The sequence below is a fragment of the Glycine max genome, chromosome 4 (genome assembly GCF_000004515.6).
Source record: "Glycine max cultivar Williams 82 chromosome 4, Glycine_max_v4.0, whole genome shotgun sequence".
NCBI lineage: Eukaryota > Viridiplantae > Streptophyta > Magnoliopsida > Fabales > Fabaceae > Glycine > Glycine max.
Window position 1 is genome coordinate 35,317,542 of NC_016091.4, and position 13,790 is coordinate 35,331,331.

The 13,790-nt window shown below is 36.1% G+C and overlaps 1 protein-coding gene across 1 annotated transcript; it reads right to left on the minus strand.

Annotated features, from left to right (window-relative positions):
• Positions 1-6,102: 6,102 nt before the first annotated feature.
• LOC100805227 (serine carboxypeptidase II-2) lies at positions 6,103-13,528 on the minus strand. Its single transcript, XM_003522889.5, has 10 exons — positions 13,150-13,528; positions 12,946-13,053; positions 12,388-12,483; positions 12,059-12,151; positions 11,695-11,780; positions 11,343-11,609; positions 11,104-11,237; positions 10,026-10,121; positions 6,856-6,961; positions 6,103-6,453 (listed from the first exon to the last, which is right to left on the minus strand). Exons 1-10 carry the CDS (start codon positions 13,451-13,453, stop codon positions 6,292-6,294), a joined length of 1,452 nt encoding a protein of 483 aa, XP_003522937.2. The 5' UTR covers positions 13,454-13,528; the 3' UTR covers positions 6,103-6,291.
• Between the last annotated feature and the right edge of the window lie 262 nt (positions 13,529-13,790).

A 13,790-nucleotide genomic window follows, 5' to 3' on the forward strand; every position in this document is an offset into this window, starting at 1 on the left:
GCTTAGCGAGCTCGTCTCGCTAAGCGGGAGTCCACTTTTGGTGCTAAGCACGACTTTTCTCACTTAGTGCAATTCCTCTCGGGTTGGGATTTGCTCTGAGTGCAATTCCTCTTGCACTAAGCGCGACAATTCTCGCTCGGCGCAATTCCCACTCGAGTGGAAATTGCGCTTAGCGCGCTTCTCGCGCTAAGTGAGAGGTAAAAAAAGTTCTTACTTTGAAAATCCTAACGGTCAAACCGTGGGAATGTGTCTTAGGAACCTCCAATAAAATTTTATGACGAACCAACACTTAACAAACCCAGGATCACGATTTACTGGAATAGGTTTAGGTAAAATTTGAAATCTCATAATTTCAACTTAGTCAATAAAACTCCACATAACTCAACATCCACATCAAGCAAATCACACATGACTAATTCACACCATACCTCAACTCATTCAAGTCAATCATATAATCAAATAACACAAAAAATATAATTAAGCATCGATTTATAATTAATGATATTTCAGGGTGTTACACTGTCACACAGTGCATAGATGCTAACTATTACAATTTCTTTCCCATTTCTTTCCATACACCTTCCAAACCAATAAATCCTCTCCCTACAAATTGATTTTGAATTTGGAAAACTTTAATATCCCAAATACAAAGAAGTCCCATCGATGCATGCGTCAATGGCGAATCTACCCAACACATGTCTCCATCTTCCCACAACATTGAGCAAAGCCCCTTGTCCACCATATCTTTCTTGGTCTCTTGAATACACATAACTTGTACCTCTTCTTGTTGCACTAATCTTCTCACAATCTTCCCCTTCTCCCCTCCCCCTAGACTCCTCACATTGTATGATAGCATCTTCATAAGTGACTATTCTTGAAACCCCTCCTTGTCACCTTACCTAGCATTCCTCAATCCTTGTTCGTCTTTATCCTCCTTTTGTTTTAATCTATCCACCATTATCTTGCCTTCTCCCTCAAAGATAACACCCATATATTGGACCATCACCCAAATTTTCTTGTGCTCCTTACCATCATTGTATTGCCATACCACCCTATTACAATTGTTAATTTCACCAACGCTGTTTTCATTTTTGTTTATCTATTGGCCTTGTGTTGAGATCTCTTTAGTAGCTTGAGTTTGTGGGACCCTTGAGCACCCTTCTCCTGAGCCTTCCAAATCTGATTGATTATGTTTAATAGATACCCTCCTTGTGGCACCACGAAACACCCCATCATCATGCATATTGGTCACTTTATCATCACCTGTGTTTGATGAGCTTCCCTTTCTCAAAGTAAGAACCTATTGCTAATACAGAATTCTGAGTATTAGAGTTCAGTGTCTCTCCCCTTGTTTACAGTTGTTGTTCAAACCAGTCTCCCCCATTTTCTTATTCACCTTATTCCTTTTGTTTTTTTGTCTTAGACTCGTTACTATGTCCCACTCCCACTGAAGCCAACCATTTCCACACCCCCTCCCCCAAACCTTCTATAGCCCTTTCCACGTGTCCTACCCCCATACGGTCACCATCCTTTGCGTCTTCTCTCTCCATGTTCACCTTTAATCCCTTGTCAGACCCTTCTCTCCTCCCCTTTTTTGTCCCTCGAGACTTGCATCCCCAATGGTCAAATTTTCTTCACCCCCTGATACATATTGCTTTTTCGTACCTCCTCCTTTACAACTTACATTTAGATTATTGTGGGTGTATACTACATGTTGGTCGATATCCATTGGGTCAAATTTTGAAGCCATCGTCGTTTCGTCCCTGTTTCTTCTCTCATACACCACCATATCACTGTTGCCATCTCGTCATGTGTACCCACATAAACCCCATTTTCCCCTATCAAATTCTGATTAAGAAGATTCAGCATCCAACCCCTTATCGCTACACAGAGACCCCTCTTGAGTGTGATTGTCGGCCTACCTCCAACATTTACACACTTCCATTGGTTTTAGCATTTCCTCGGCCACCCTAACGTTACACATAACTCCATTGGTCCTTGCCCTATCGCAAAACAACACTTGTGTAGATGCAGAGACTTGAACCAACACCCTTGCCATATCTAGCCTCTCCCTATTTGTTGTAGCTTTATCCACCGCTATGAGTTTTCCAAAATCATTTACCAACACTACAAAGCATTCTTGACTCTAGGCTTGTAAAGGGACCCCGTGACGTTGAGCTCATGTCAACCTGTTACCAGAATACTTTCCTTATTCCACTCGTACACAAAATGAAAGATAGACAACAATCCATCCTCCTCACTTTTCAGCTCCTCCATTACCATGTCCTTCGAGATCCCATGTAACAACACTATATTGTCACCAACATACTTAAGCTTCACATTCCCCGCTACATCTGATATGAAGATCTCATTAAGCCTATCGAACTAGGTTAAATTCCTCAACCTTCCAACCCAGCAATTTTCCAGCCAGTCACAGCTACCTTCTTCCACCATAATATCCTTTCCTCTCTAGTTATCATTCTTGTCAAAGTGGCTTGTTCCATGTTTTGGTTGTCATCTTCAATTTCCTCTCACTTTAGGTCTCACCACTACTTGAGCAAAAGTATATCTTCCTCTAGTCCCACCATTGTTCCTATTATGTTGAGGTTGTTGTCCCCCTCTAAGTCAAACTTATCTCTGCTACAAATCCTTCATTTCGATCCCCACCTCCTTGACCCCTATTAACCCTGTTTCTCTTCCCCTCTCCAACACTTCCTATTGTTCGTTCCCTACCTCCACCTGGGTCATCTAGTTTATACCCATCAAATTTCAAAAACTTTGGTATATTGACGTCTATTTTCATTTTTCCTATGTATATCCCATCGAATTGCTTATCCAGGAATCTTTTTTTCTGAACCACAAGGAACTTGACGAAGCCATAACTATTACCCCTCTTGTCCCTTTTGGTTGAAATAAAAATTCCCCACACTATTCCCCATCTCTGAAAAACATTACAGAGGTTTCCTTATGGTGATTAAGAAACTTGGAGAAGAAGGTTGTGATGCCCTTCTTCCTCTCGTAACCCCGAAAGTGTTTCCATCCTCCCCTCTCTCTCTCTCCACCCTCATCATTTCCAAATGAATATATTAATAAGGGTACCAGTGGTACCATAAATCGAAATACAAGTAATTTCATGATTCCTCCAGGGCCAGCAAGCACGGTTAGGTTGTATACACCGAGCTATGAAGCCTAGATACGAGATACGGATACGATACGACACAAATATGGAGATAGATAAATTTTTAAAATTAAAGATACATACGTCTTGGATACATTAATAAAATATATAAAAAGTTATATATAGTTTCAATTTTTTTTTTCTAGAACAATTAGATTTTTCATTGGAATAACTTCAAATTCATATTTTAAAAAAAAATCTAGATATGTCTAGTCTTAGATCCCTTACCTTGTCTATTCTAACATAGTAACCCCTACCCCATCCTACACCCCTAAGATCCCTTACCTTGTCCTAGGATATCTTTTTATCCTAGCAAGAATTTAGATATGTTTTTCTCTGTTGTTTAATTAAAGTAATTTTCGCATAACACTTGTGTTAATATTTAATTATGATTTAATTTCAAAAATTATAAAAATAATATTTGAAGATACAACACATAAATTGAAAAAGGACAAAAACAAGTTCCAAGAACCCATTGTTTGTTGTACCCAATAACTATTTCTATTTTCCCATAATTATAATAATGCATTAATGCCCCTATCCCTTGACTTACCATTCACAAAAACACAAACCAGAAAAAAAAAAAAAACCATCCATCATTTTCATTTCAAAACTTGTCTTCCACGCTTTTTTTTTTCCATCACTACTACTCACAGATCCACCATTCCTTTCCACCTCTCTCACTCCCCTTCAAATCAGTTCACATTTTCCTTTCACACGTTACTTTTACTTCTTCCACCTTTCTCTCTCTAATTTCATTCAACAAAATCATTTTTTCTCTCTCTCACTCACTCACTTCACACAATGAAGCACCCAAGGGGCTGACTCTGTCGTCCGCAGTGCCTGCCGCGACACCGTGGTCGCCCTCGCCGCGCAGTATTTGAAGGGAGACGACAGAAGGGGTGGTGGGGGAGGTGTAGGGACAGTGGTGGGGCTGTTCGTGAAGCCGTTGTTCGAGGCAATGGGGGAGCAGAACAAGGGGGTGTAGGCGGGGGCGGCGGTGTGCATGGCCAAGATGGTGGAGTGTGGCGGTGGCGGCGGAGGAGGGGAGGCGGTGCTGGTGGTAGCGTTTCAGAAGCTGTGTCCGAGGATCTGCAAGCTGCTCAACAGTCTCGTATCCGAGTTGTATTGAAGTCGTGTCTAGCCTTAGGAAGCCATATCTAAGCCGTATTCTAGCCATATCTTATATTTTAAAAAATAAAAAATAAAAATTGGATACTCCTAGGATACATATCCGGCCGTATCCGTGGAGTATCAGTGTCAGATACGGGTGCGACACCGATACTTTTCCTTTTTTCACGTATCCGGGCTTCATAGATACCGAGTGAATGAGAATAAATACTAGCTAACCATGGAGCAAGGCACCAAACAGATCTATGATAAATTACAGCACATGAAACTTCTACCCGCTAACAAAACAATAATCCCAATTATACCTAGGGAACTGCTTGGGACACCCAGCAGTTTTCCAAAATACTGAAAATATCCTTATGGGTATTTTTTTGTTATAAATAGTAGATTAGCTATTTCATTTTTGCAGCGCTTTATTTTCCGTAAAATCAAACTCCCTTAGTGTAATTTACTTTCGCTAGCATCCTTTTGTGAGTGTTTGTTGTCGTCGATGGTGTACATGCGTTGTTTATGGATATACGATGAAGTTCGATAGTTTTTCATCGTCGGAGAAGAAGAGGTGCGTATTAAAAAAATTCAAAACATACAGATTGAATCCATATGTTTTGAATTTTTTAAAAAATTATAATTTTTATATATTTAATTTATTTATAAAATTTGATAATTAAAAAATTTTGATATTTAACTGAATGTTGTATTTAGATGTTTATTATAGTAATTAATAATTAAAAAAATTTGATATTTAATTGAATGATGTATTTGAATGTTTATTACAGTGATTAAAAATTAAAAAAATATGATATTTAATTGAATGATATATTTAGATATTTATTACAACAATTGATAATTAAAAAAATTGATATTTTTTTACATATGTAAATTTTTATTAAACCTATGATTTTTATTTATAATTTATATATGTAAACAAATTAATTATTAGATAAAAATTAATTATCATCAAATTTATTATGTAAAATTATATGTGCATTAAATATACTTTAAAAATTTTAGTGTTATATATAGCGACATTAGTTATTTTATAACATAATTGATTTATTAGCTCAATTGATTATAGCGTTGTGTTAATAACGCGAAAGTCACAGTTATATTTTTTGAGAAAAAAATTTTAAAAAAATCCTATGGGTTACTTACGGATTACCAATCTGTATTGGGCTTAAGAAAGGGTAAAATTGGAATTTTGCATGTGATACTGGCTGTACTAGCAAAAATGCTATCTGCCCCTAGCAGTTCCCATTTACCCAACAGGGTAGTACTTGACCTATGATCCCCTTTCCATTCGCAAGTGCCCAGGTTGCCATATTACGCCCCCACACCCCAATTTGCATTGATGCACTCCCCTGGTGCTAGGGACCATTGAGTGAATGAGTAAAGGTGGTTTTCTGCATCAGAATTTGTGAGTCAAAGGAACCTCCATTGAAGATACAATCATTTCTCAAGTTGAGTGAGACATTGAACTTTTTTGAAATACTACAAGAACACAACAATTTGTTTTCTGATCAAATTTAACGATAGATTGATTTTTACGTAATGGCATATTTTAAGATCATGCTCACCAAAAAAATTCTCTTCTCACGATATAAAATGCCCATTAGATGAAAACAAGGGATGTTCCGCTAAAAAAATACAATAAATGAATAGCACGATTTTATTTTATTTTTTTTTTTCGATTCTGAATAGCATAACTTTGACCTGAGCATTATTAAAAGGATAAAAAAACATGTGATGTTCCATTAAAAAAAATTAAAAACAATAAATGAATACACAACTTTGACTTCAGCACTATTAAAAAGATTATAAAGAAAAGAAAAAACATAAATCGGTACATCTAATATTTTGTTTGGTACATAAAAAAAAAACACAAATTGAGTAACGCGTAAAAGAAATCAACATCGGATTCCCCATGTGAAACAGTCAAATACAGTCAATTAGAACTTATTTAAAGGGAGAATATTAACGTAAATTCAGGAGGCACCGACTAGCTCAAGATTGGGCATTGATGTTCCTGCTAGGAAGGCTTTGAACAGTGTCAAAGCAAGTTTTGGTGAATGCAAAGGAACTTCGTGCCCCGCACCCCTTACAACCACAAACGTAAGGCCAGCATATTCTTGAGTCCATCCTCCCACCTGTTTCATTTTTATCACATAGCAGTGCACTGGAGTGAAGTAAACTATGACATGGGGGGCATAACAGAAAATAAACTTAGATACCAAGGACATGTTTGGATAAATTTCTTCAGAAGCACTTCTAGAAGAAGAAATAAGAAAGAAAAAAATGAAATGAGTTTCTCTATAAGCTAAAATTAGGTTATGCATAAAGTAATTTGTAGAAGTTTTCTCATATAATTTCTCTAAAAGAAGATTTTTAACTTATGAATAATCTAATTTTAGCTTATAGAGACTTATTTCATTTTTTTTCCCTCATTTTCTTCTCTTACAATTGTTTTTGAATAAGCTTATCCAAACATGTCCAAAGTCATGAAATAATAGACAAAAAAAATCATTCATTATAGAAATAGAATCACTTACCTCCCCATCATCATACCATGCTCGCCAAGGACTCACAGTAGGAAGGTCGAGAGCTTTTATGCTATAGCGAGTAGATGTCACGGGTATTACCACGTCTGTATTACCACTGATATAAGCGAACACAAAATAAGTTTAATTTGGAGGAAAGAAAATGAAAGAGAAAGAAAGAGTACTGTTTTCAAGCAGATTGGGTTCCAAAACACGGACATTGGGGACTTTCATTAAGACCGTTTTGCTTTTAGACTTTGAAAGATGTTAACATGTGAAGTGTCAAAATTCAAATCCATCACGGAGGAAATGAAATTTGAAATGGTAATAGAGGCGAAAGGTGATAATTCTTCTGCTATGAAGTAACTAAGATTACACGTACTAAAATATTTACAATACCTCGAGTGATCACAAAATTTTCCACTCAACTTCCTGAATATTTTAACTAATATAAGACAGCTTTGTCAAGTTGTCAACTTAATGCACAAAATCCAGTCTGCTACCTGTTGGTTAATTTTGAAAATCGAGATAATCCTGGATAAATCTGAAGTCGTGTATAAACACTTTCAGATTGAATCAAATTTCGGGGTTCAACCAAAATTGTTCAATCGGATAAAATCAGAAGATTATAATTCAAGAGTTTTGTTTTGGTCTTGTGAGTTTTTCACATGTTATGCTTTCTGAACCAGGATGATTATTTATAATCAAAGAACAGGTGGTTTTTGGCGGTTGATGGAAGTTATTTATTTTTAAAAAAATTGCCGTTAATGGAAGTTTTAGTAACTTCCATGTAACTTCCAACCGTTGATGGAAGTTAGTAACTTCCATGTAACTTCCAACCTTTTGCCTAAACCGAACATCTCGTTATTACATTAAAACAAGCGTGCACTCTTATTTTAACATAATAAAGAGATTAATTACACTAAAATGTCCAACAAACCTCCCCCATTTTAGTGTAATTACCGATCAAATCACCAAAGTCATAACATACCACAAACTACTGCATAGATGAAATATCGTGACGATTGAATTTCATCTTAGCAAATTACACGTTTCAAATATTCGAATATCAGGGTGTCACTAAGGATTGAACCCTTTCTATTCATAATGAATACATGAAGATAATCTGCACAATAGTTTATAACATTACTCTTGCTCGACACTAGTTTTACTAGCCTGTGTCCCTATCCTTCATAAGCATATCAAAGCCAAGTCTCAGCTTCTTGAAGCGGCTAAACTTCATGCTTATATAGGTAGTCCTTTTCTTTCTTTTGAACACCTGGCAATCCCTCTTTAAATGACCAGGTTTCCCACACTTCCAACATGACAATTTTGTTTGTTTGTTTGGACCTTTGTTCTTATTTCCTTGAAATTTTCGTTTGTTACCTTTAGCATTATAATTTTGCTTAACTGTTCCACTTTCCTCTACCATATTAACGGAAGAGGAACCTGCTACATTTTTATCATTGACTTTGTCAATTTCCTGAGCCCTTAGCGACTCCTCAATCATGAAATGACTACCGAGTTGAACCAAAATCAACTCTTCCTTCTTATGTTTCAAGGTATACTTGAAGTCTTTCCAAGAAGAAGGCAGTTTATCAATTATAGATGAAACTGCAATGGATTCATCCATTTTCAAATCATGTTGAGTAAACTGACCCAAAATCCGCAGCAGTTCATTATATTGTTCCATAACAGGCCTCGAATCAATCATTTTGTAATTAAAGAAATTACTAACTAAGAATTTGTTACTTGAGGCATCTTCTGCCATATACTTGGATTCAAGAGAGTCCCATAATTCCTTAGCAGACTCAACATTTTGATAAATATCAAAGAGAGAGTCAGACATACCGTTCAAAATGTGTCCACGATAAATGTAATCGTCGTTCTCCCATTTCGAACGCTTCCTTGTTTGATCAAGAGTTTCGTCTTCAATATACACCGACATTGGTGTACTCAGCACATACACCACATTCAATGTTGTCAAGAGCATCTTTTTCTGCCATCTTCTGAAATCCTACCCTTCAAACTTGTCCAACTTCGCAAACTTGCTTGTCATCTTCGAACTATCGTTCGTCATCTCGAAAGATTTGATTCAATCTTTTGTTGGTTAATTTTGAAAATCGAGATAATCCTGGATAAATCTGAAGTCGTGTATAAACACTTTCAGATTGAATCAAATTTCGGGGTTCAACCAAAATTGTTCAATCGGATAAAATCAGAAGATTATAATTCAAGAGTTTTGTTTTGGTCTTGTGAGTTTTTCACATGTTATGCTTTCTGAACCAGGATGATTATTTATAATCAAAGAACAGGTGGTTTTTGGCGGTTGATGGAAGTTATTTATTTTTAAAAAAATTGCCGTTAATGGAAGTTTTAGTAACTTCCATGTAACTTCCAACCGTTGATGGAAGTTAGTAACTTCCATGTAACTTCCAACCTTTTGCCTAAACCGAACATCTCGTTATTACATTAAAACAAGCGTGCACTCTTATTTTAACATAATAAAGAGATTAATTACACTAAAATGTCCAACACTACCTAGTTTGAGCCTCACACATTCTCAGGCTAACAAAAATGGTAGATGCTGAAAGAACATTGGTTTTGAGGGGACAAAATAAATAAAAAGCAACAATGTTTATTCCAGACTATCATGTGATTGGATCTACCTCCATAATGCACCAAGCTGACACAATTACTGATTAAAACATCTGCCAAAACCATCAATATTTTTGTGCTTCATATATTTGAGGTCTATTAAATAAATAGTTCTTAATAATTCGAGGTCCATTTCACATTAATTACAATGCGAACACCAGCTAAAGCAATTAATACTATGCTTGAAAGAAAATAATAGACATAGGAATACATTGAAATGACTATATACATTAAGGTGAATCGGTGATCACTTGATCAGATGTCATAAAGTATTTCTTCTATTTTTTGTGTTCAAGTGTCTGATAAAATAAGTTGCAAAATCATGAATTTGATCAAGATGTATAAATCTTAATATGCAATCTTTTCAGATCGTAAGTAATTGGCAAACTGTCTTAGGCAACATAACACATACTGAGAATTGTTTTCAAGTTCTTTCTAGCTTAATTTACTTGTATGTAAGCAAGACACCAAACAAACGAGTAAACACATACATAGTCATATAAATATTAGAAAATAAGAGAAACCTGAACACCCATATCCTCAATCCCATCTGAATAAGTTCATGATAAATATTGAGCACTGTTCTTGGAGAATCCTTCCAGTTTGTAAATACCTCATCACTGCAAAGAATGAGAATAAGAGGATTCTGATCTCTGTAAATTCAGTAAAAGAAACCAAAACACATTTTATGCTGTGGCTACAATCCCTAAAGTTGCTACCAATTATCAAAATCTCCAAATGATTAAGTTGCAGGGATTCTCAAATCCTTAAGGTGGGAGTAATAGAAATGAGAATGTTAAGAAGAATATATGTGACCACATAAGAAAAGACAAAATACAAAATGATTGTATACAAGAAGATATTGGTGTGACACCGGTTTTGGAGATGACAAAAAATCAGTTAAGGTGACTTGGACCAAGAAGGAAAAGATGACAAAAGTCACTGAAAGCACCACTGAGAAGAGTAAATTGCATGGTTTATAGTCCTATAAAAAGACGGGGAGGGAGACCAAGAAGGACATTAGAAGCTGTTAAGGGAGATATCATCGTGAGTAATATTTATTAAGATTTGATTTTTAACCAAGCCAAATGGCATTGTGTGATCCATGTAGCCGACATCACCTAGTGGAATAAGGTATTTTGTTGTTGATTCTCAAATTGTTAATCTGAAATGATAAGGAGTACAATAAGAAAACATAGCAGGTGATGGAGAATGAGTTAGGAAGGTAGTGGAGGGGTAAGGGGATGTTATGGAAGAGAAACGTGCATTGAGGCTCAAACAGAACTTGGTGGCAGGGAATTTGAAGAGGATGTTGGAATATGGAACAGAAGGCGAATATGAAGTATATGGCTGTGGTGGAGGGGGTAAGGGATCATTAGTGTAATTTGGGGTGAATGTAGCCATAGGAGAGAGAGAGAGCATTTTTTTCATCTCTGTTATTCATAATACTGTTTCCCATCCCAGTTCTCATAATAAAGTATTTGGTGCTTGCACCTAGTTGTTTTTCCTTCTATTTTTCAATGTTAACTCAGAACCTATTAGATTCACATAACTTACTGTTGGCCCAAACAGAAACTCTTCAAGTGTTTTTCGAATCATTACCTGCAGGTCTCCCATGTAGCAGGCTTATGATCTGGATCAACATGAAGAACTGTTTGGACATCAGGTCGATTGAAGTATACAATGGAGTGCTTTTCAGTGCATGGATCATACTCTGCACTGAGTCTACCAATTCTCTGTAGCATGACATAAGCATAACACATCATTAATAATGATCTGCATCACAAACCCGTTACAGGCACTGTATAGTATACTAAAAAATTTAAAATGTTAACACTCACATGCTTTCTTCTCACCAGCCGACTTAACTGGCTAACATTAGCATGTTGGCACGGAGGAGTAAAGAGACTGTATGGGTCTATATTTCCAAGTTCTTCATTAGCAATTTCCCAGATTTTTTCGCATGAATGTGACGGGTGCTCAACTGACTGAAAATCACATAGTAGGTTCAAAAGCTTGTATGTTTGATCCGAAATCAAACCACTTGACCACATAAACTCAAACATTCCCAATTGATCATGGAAATCATCTGTTAGAGCATTTCCTACCTGCAGCAGAGATATATGGATTAAATTAATGATGAAAAGAAGCATAAATCAAGGAATTATTTTTATGCAAAATTGGAGGCCATACCATGAAACCTTTCAGATTTATAGCATTTTCTTTTGTAACCGAGTTGTACTTTACAATAACTTGGCTAAGTTGAGGAACATAATGCCCTGATACATGGGATTAATGATTGACCAATATGTATTAGAGCATTATAAAATCTATATAAATAAACAGATCAGAATCAAAGAACTCAAACACCTAAGTGTTTTCATATCACCTTTTCTTTCCTTATCTTTTCAGTATTGTAGTGCCAAAACTAATTCAGTTGAAAACATAACCACTACTAGCAAACAATGAGTTTAAAACAAGAAAAGTCCAATGAAACAAACAAATATGAAAATCTAATGAACAGAATATCAATTACTTTCAAGTTGACCATGTTTACCTGCATAGCTCTCACCACTGATGAAAAAGTTGCTTCTTTTATATTGAGGGAAACGCTCAAACCAATTCAATAGAAATACTAAATTGTCCTCAGCTGCACAAAAATTTAATTAATTTAATGACACAAATTTATAGGTATCAATATGAGGCGAGAGCTTGAGAGGAGCTAATCTTGATCATTCAATCTTACTTGATGGTTAATATTAGATTAGATTTTAAGTAAAACCAATATTAACCATCAATGTAAGACTGAATGTTAAATATTGGCTCCTTGCTCTCACCTAATGTGTGTAGCTGAAACAAGGGATTCCTGAATGAAAAGAGTACCACCTGTCCTCTCATCGCCATTGATCAGCATGTCGGATTTGTTATTCGAATATGAAAATCCAACCCCAACAGGAGTGTCAAGAAAAAGAATGTTGGCAACTACGAAAAGAAAAAGTGGTTACACATAAATGCATTCATGAAGCTTATTAATTTATGCTTATAAAAATCAGTACATCATTACAAGTACAAGGTGGCAATCAAATGATTCTTGGACATCTCTTAAGTATGTGATAAGTGATTGATTTGATTGGTGATATAATATGATGAAAAAAAGAGAGATAAAGAGAAAATAGATGTGTTAATGAGGTGTTTGTAATTTGAAGGGGTCTAAATATCATCACCTGTGATGTAATGTGATAGGACAAGGGAGAGTAAAGAGAAATTAGAGGTGTTAAGGGGGTCTTTGTAATTTGTGACTGTACAAATATCATCACTCAAAAAAAATATATATAAGCAGATAGACACGTTTAAAAAAAGTGGAAAACGACATGTGCTGTAGCCTATAGGCAGTTTTGGTTATAAAATAAAAGTGGAAAAGAATGTTTGATAAGGTTGAGTCACCTCGGTTCCAAGAATAGGGATTGAAATGGAGGGTCTTGCTATCTGAATTTATATGAAAAGGCCCAACTTCTTCTGACTGTCCGAAAGCAATGGACGAACATCCAGGCCCTACAGACACACCAAATTAAAATGTTTCATGTCAATAGTAACAAAAGATAGTTAGTTAGTGGTAGTGAAGTGTAAATTAAGTTGAACAAGCCTCACCTCCATTGAGCCACAAAACAAGGGGCTTAGAATGAGGATCTTCAAGTGCCTCAATGAACCAGTAGAAGAGTGTTCTCCCAGCTTTCTCATTGACGGTGATGTACCCAGCATAGTGTGCGAAGCTGATGTTGAAGCCTTGACCTGGGAGCCTACCAACCCGGTCCTTTTGCTGCTCCTTGGCAAAAGATGCTGCACAATCGCTGCATAACAGCAGAGTGACTATGCATAAAATTTGAGACCACAGCGCCATTCGCCACTCCATACAGGGTCTGCTCCGATCTGTCGCTGGATAGAGATAGCTCATACCATTCCGTAAATAAACAAACTACTATGGTCGTGCACTCGTGCGTGGCTCGCGGGGCACGTTGTTGATTTTAGAATTATAAATAATATATATGTTTTTCATTTCTAATAAATACTCAAATTTATCATAAATCTAAACTATATTTTAACCATTTAATTAAATTAAAATACATTAAATGCAACCTATCACACATGTTTCTTAACTTAAAAGCTACTACTCTTAATATAAAGATTGAATTATCATGCGGAGGGCTCAAGGAAGCACGTGTTCTGTCTTATAGTTGTAGTTGGTGTGGAGTTCTATTGTTTGTTCTGCAGACAACTTTGTTACCTTCTTG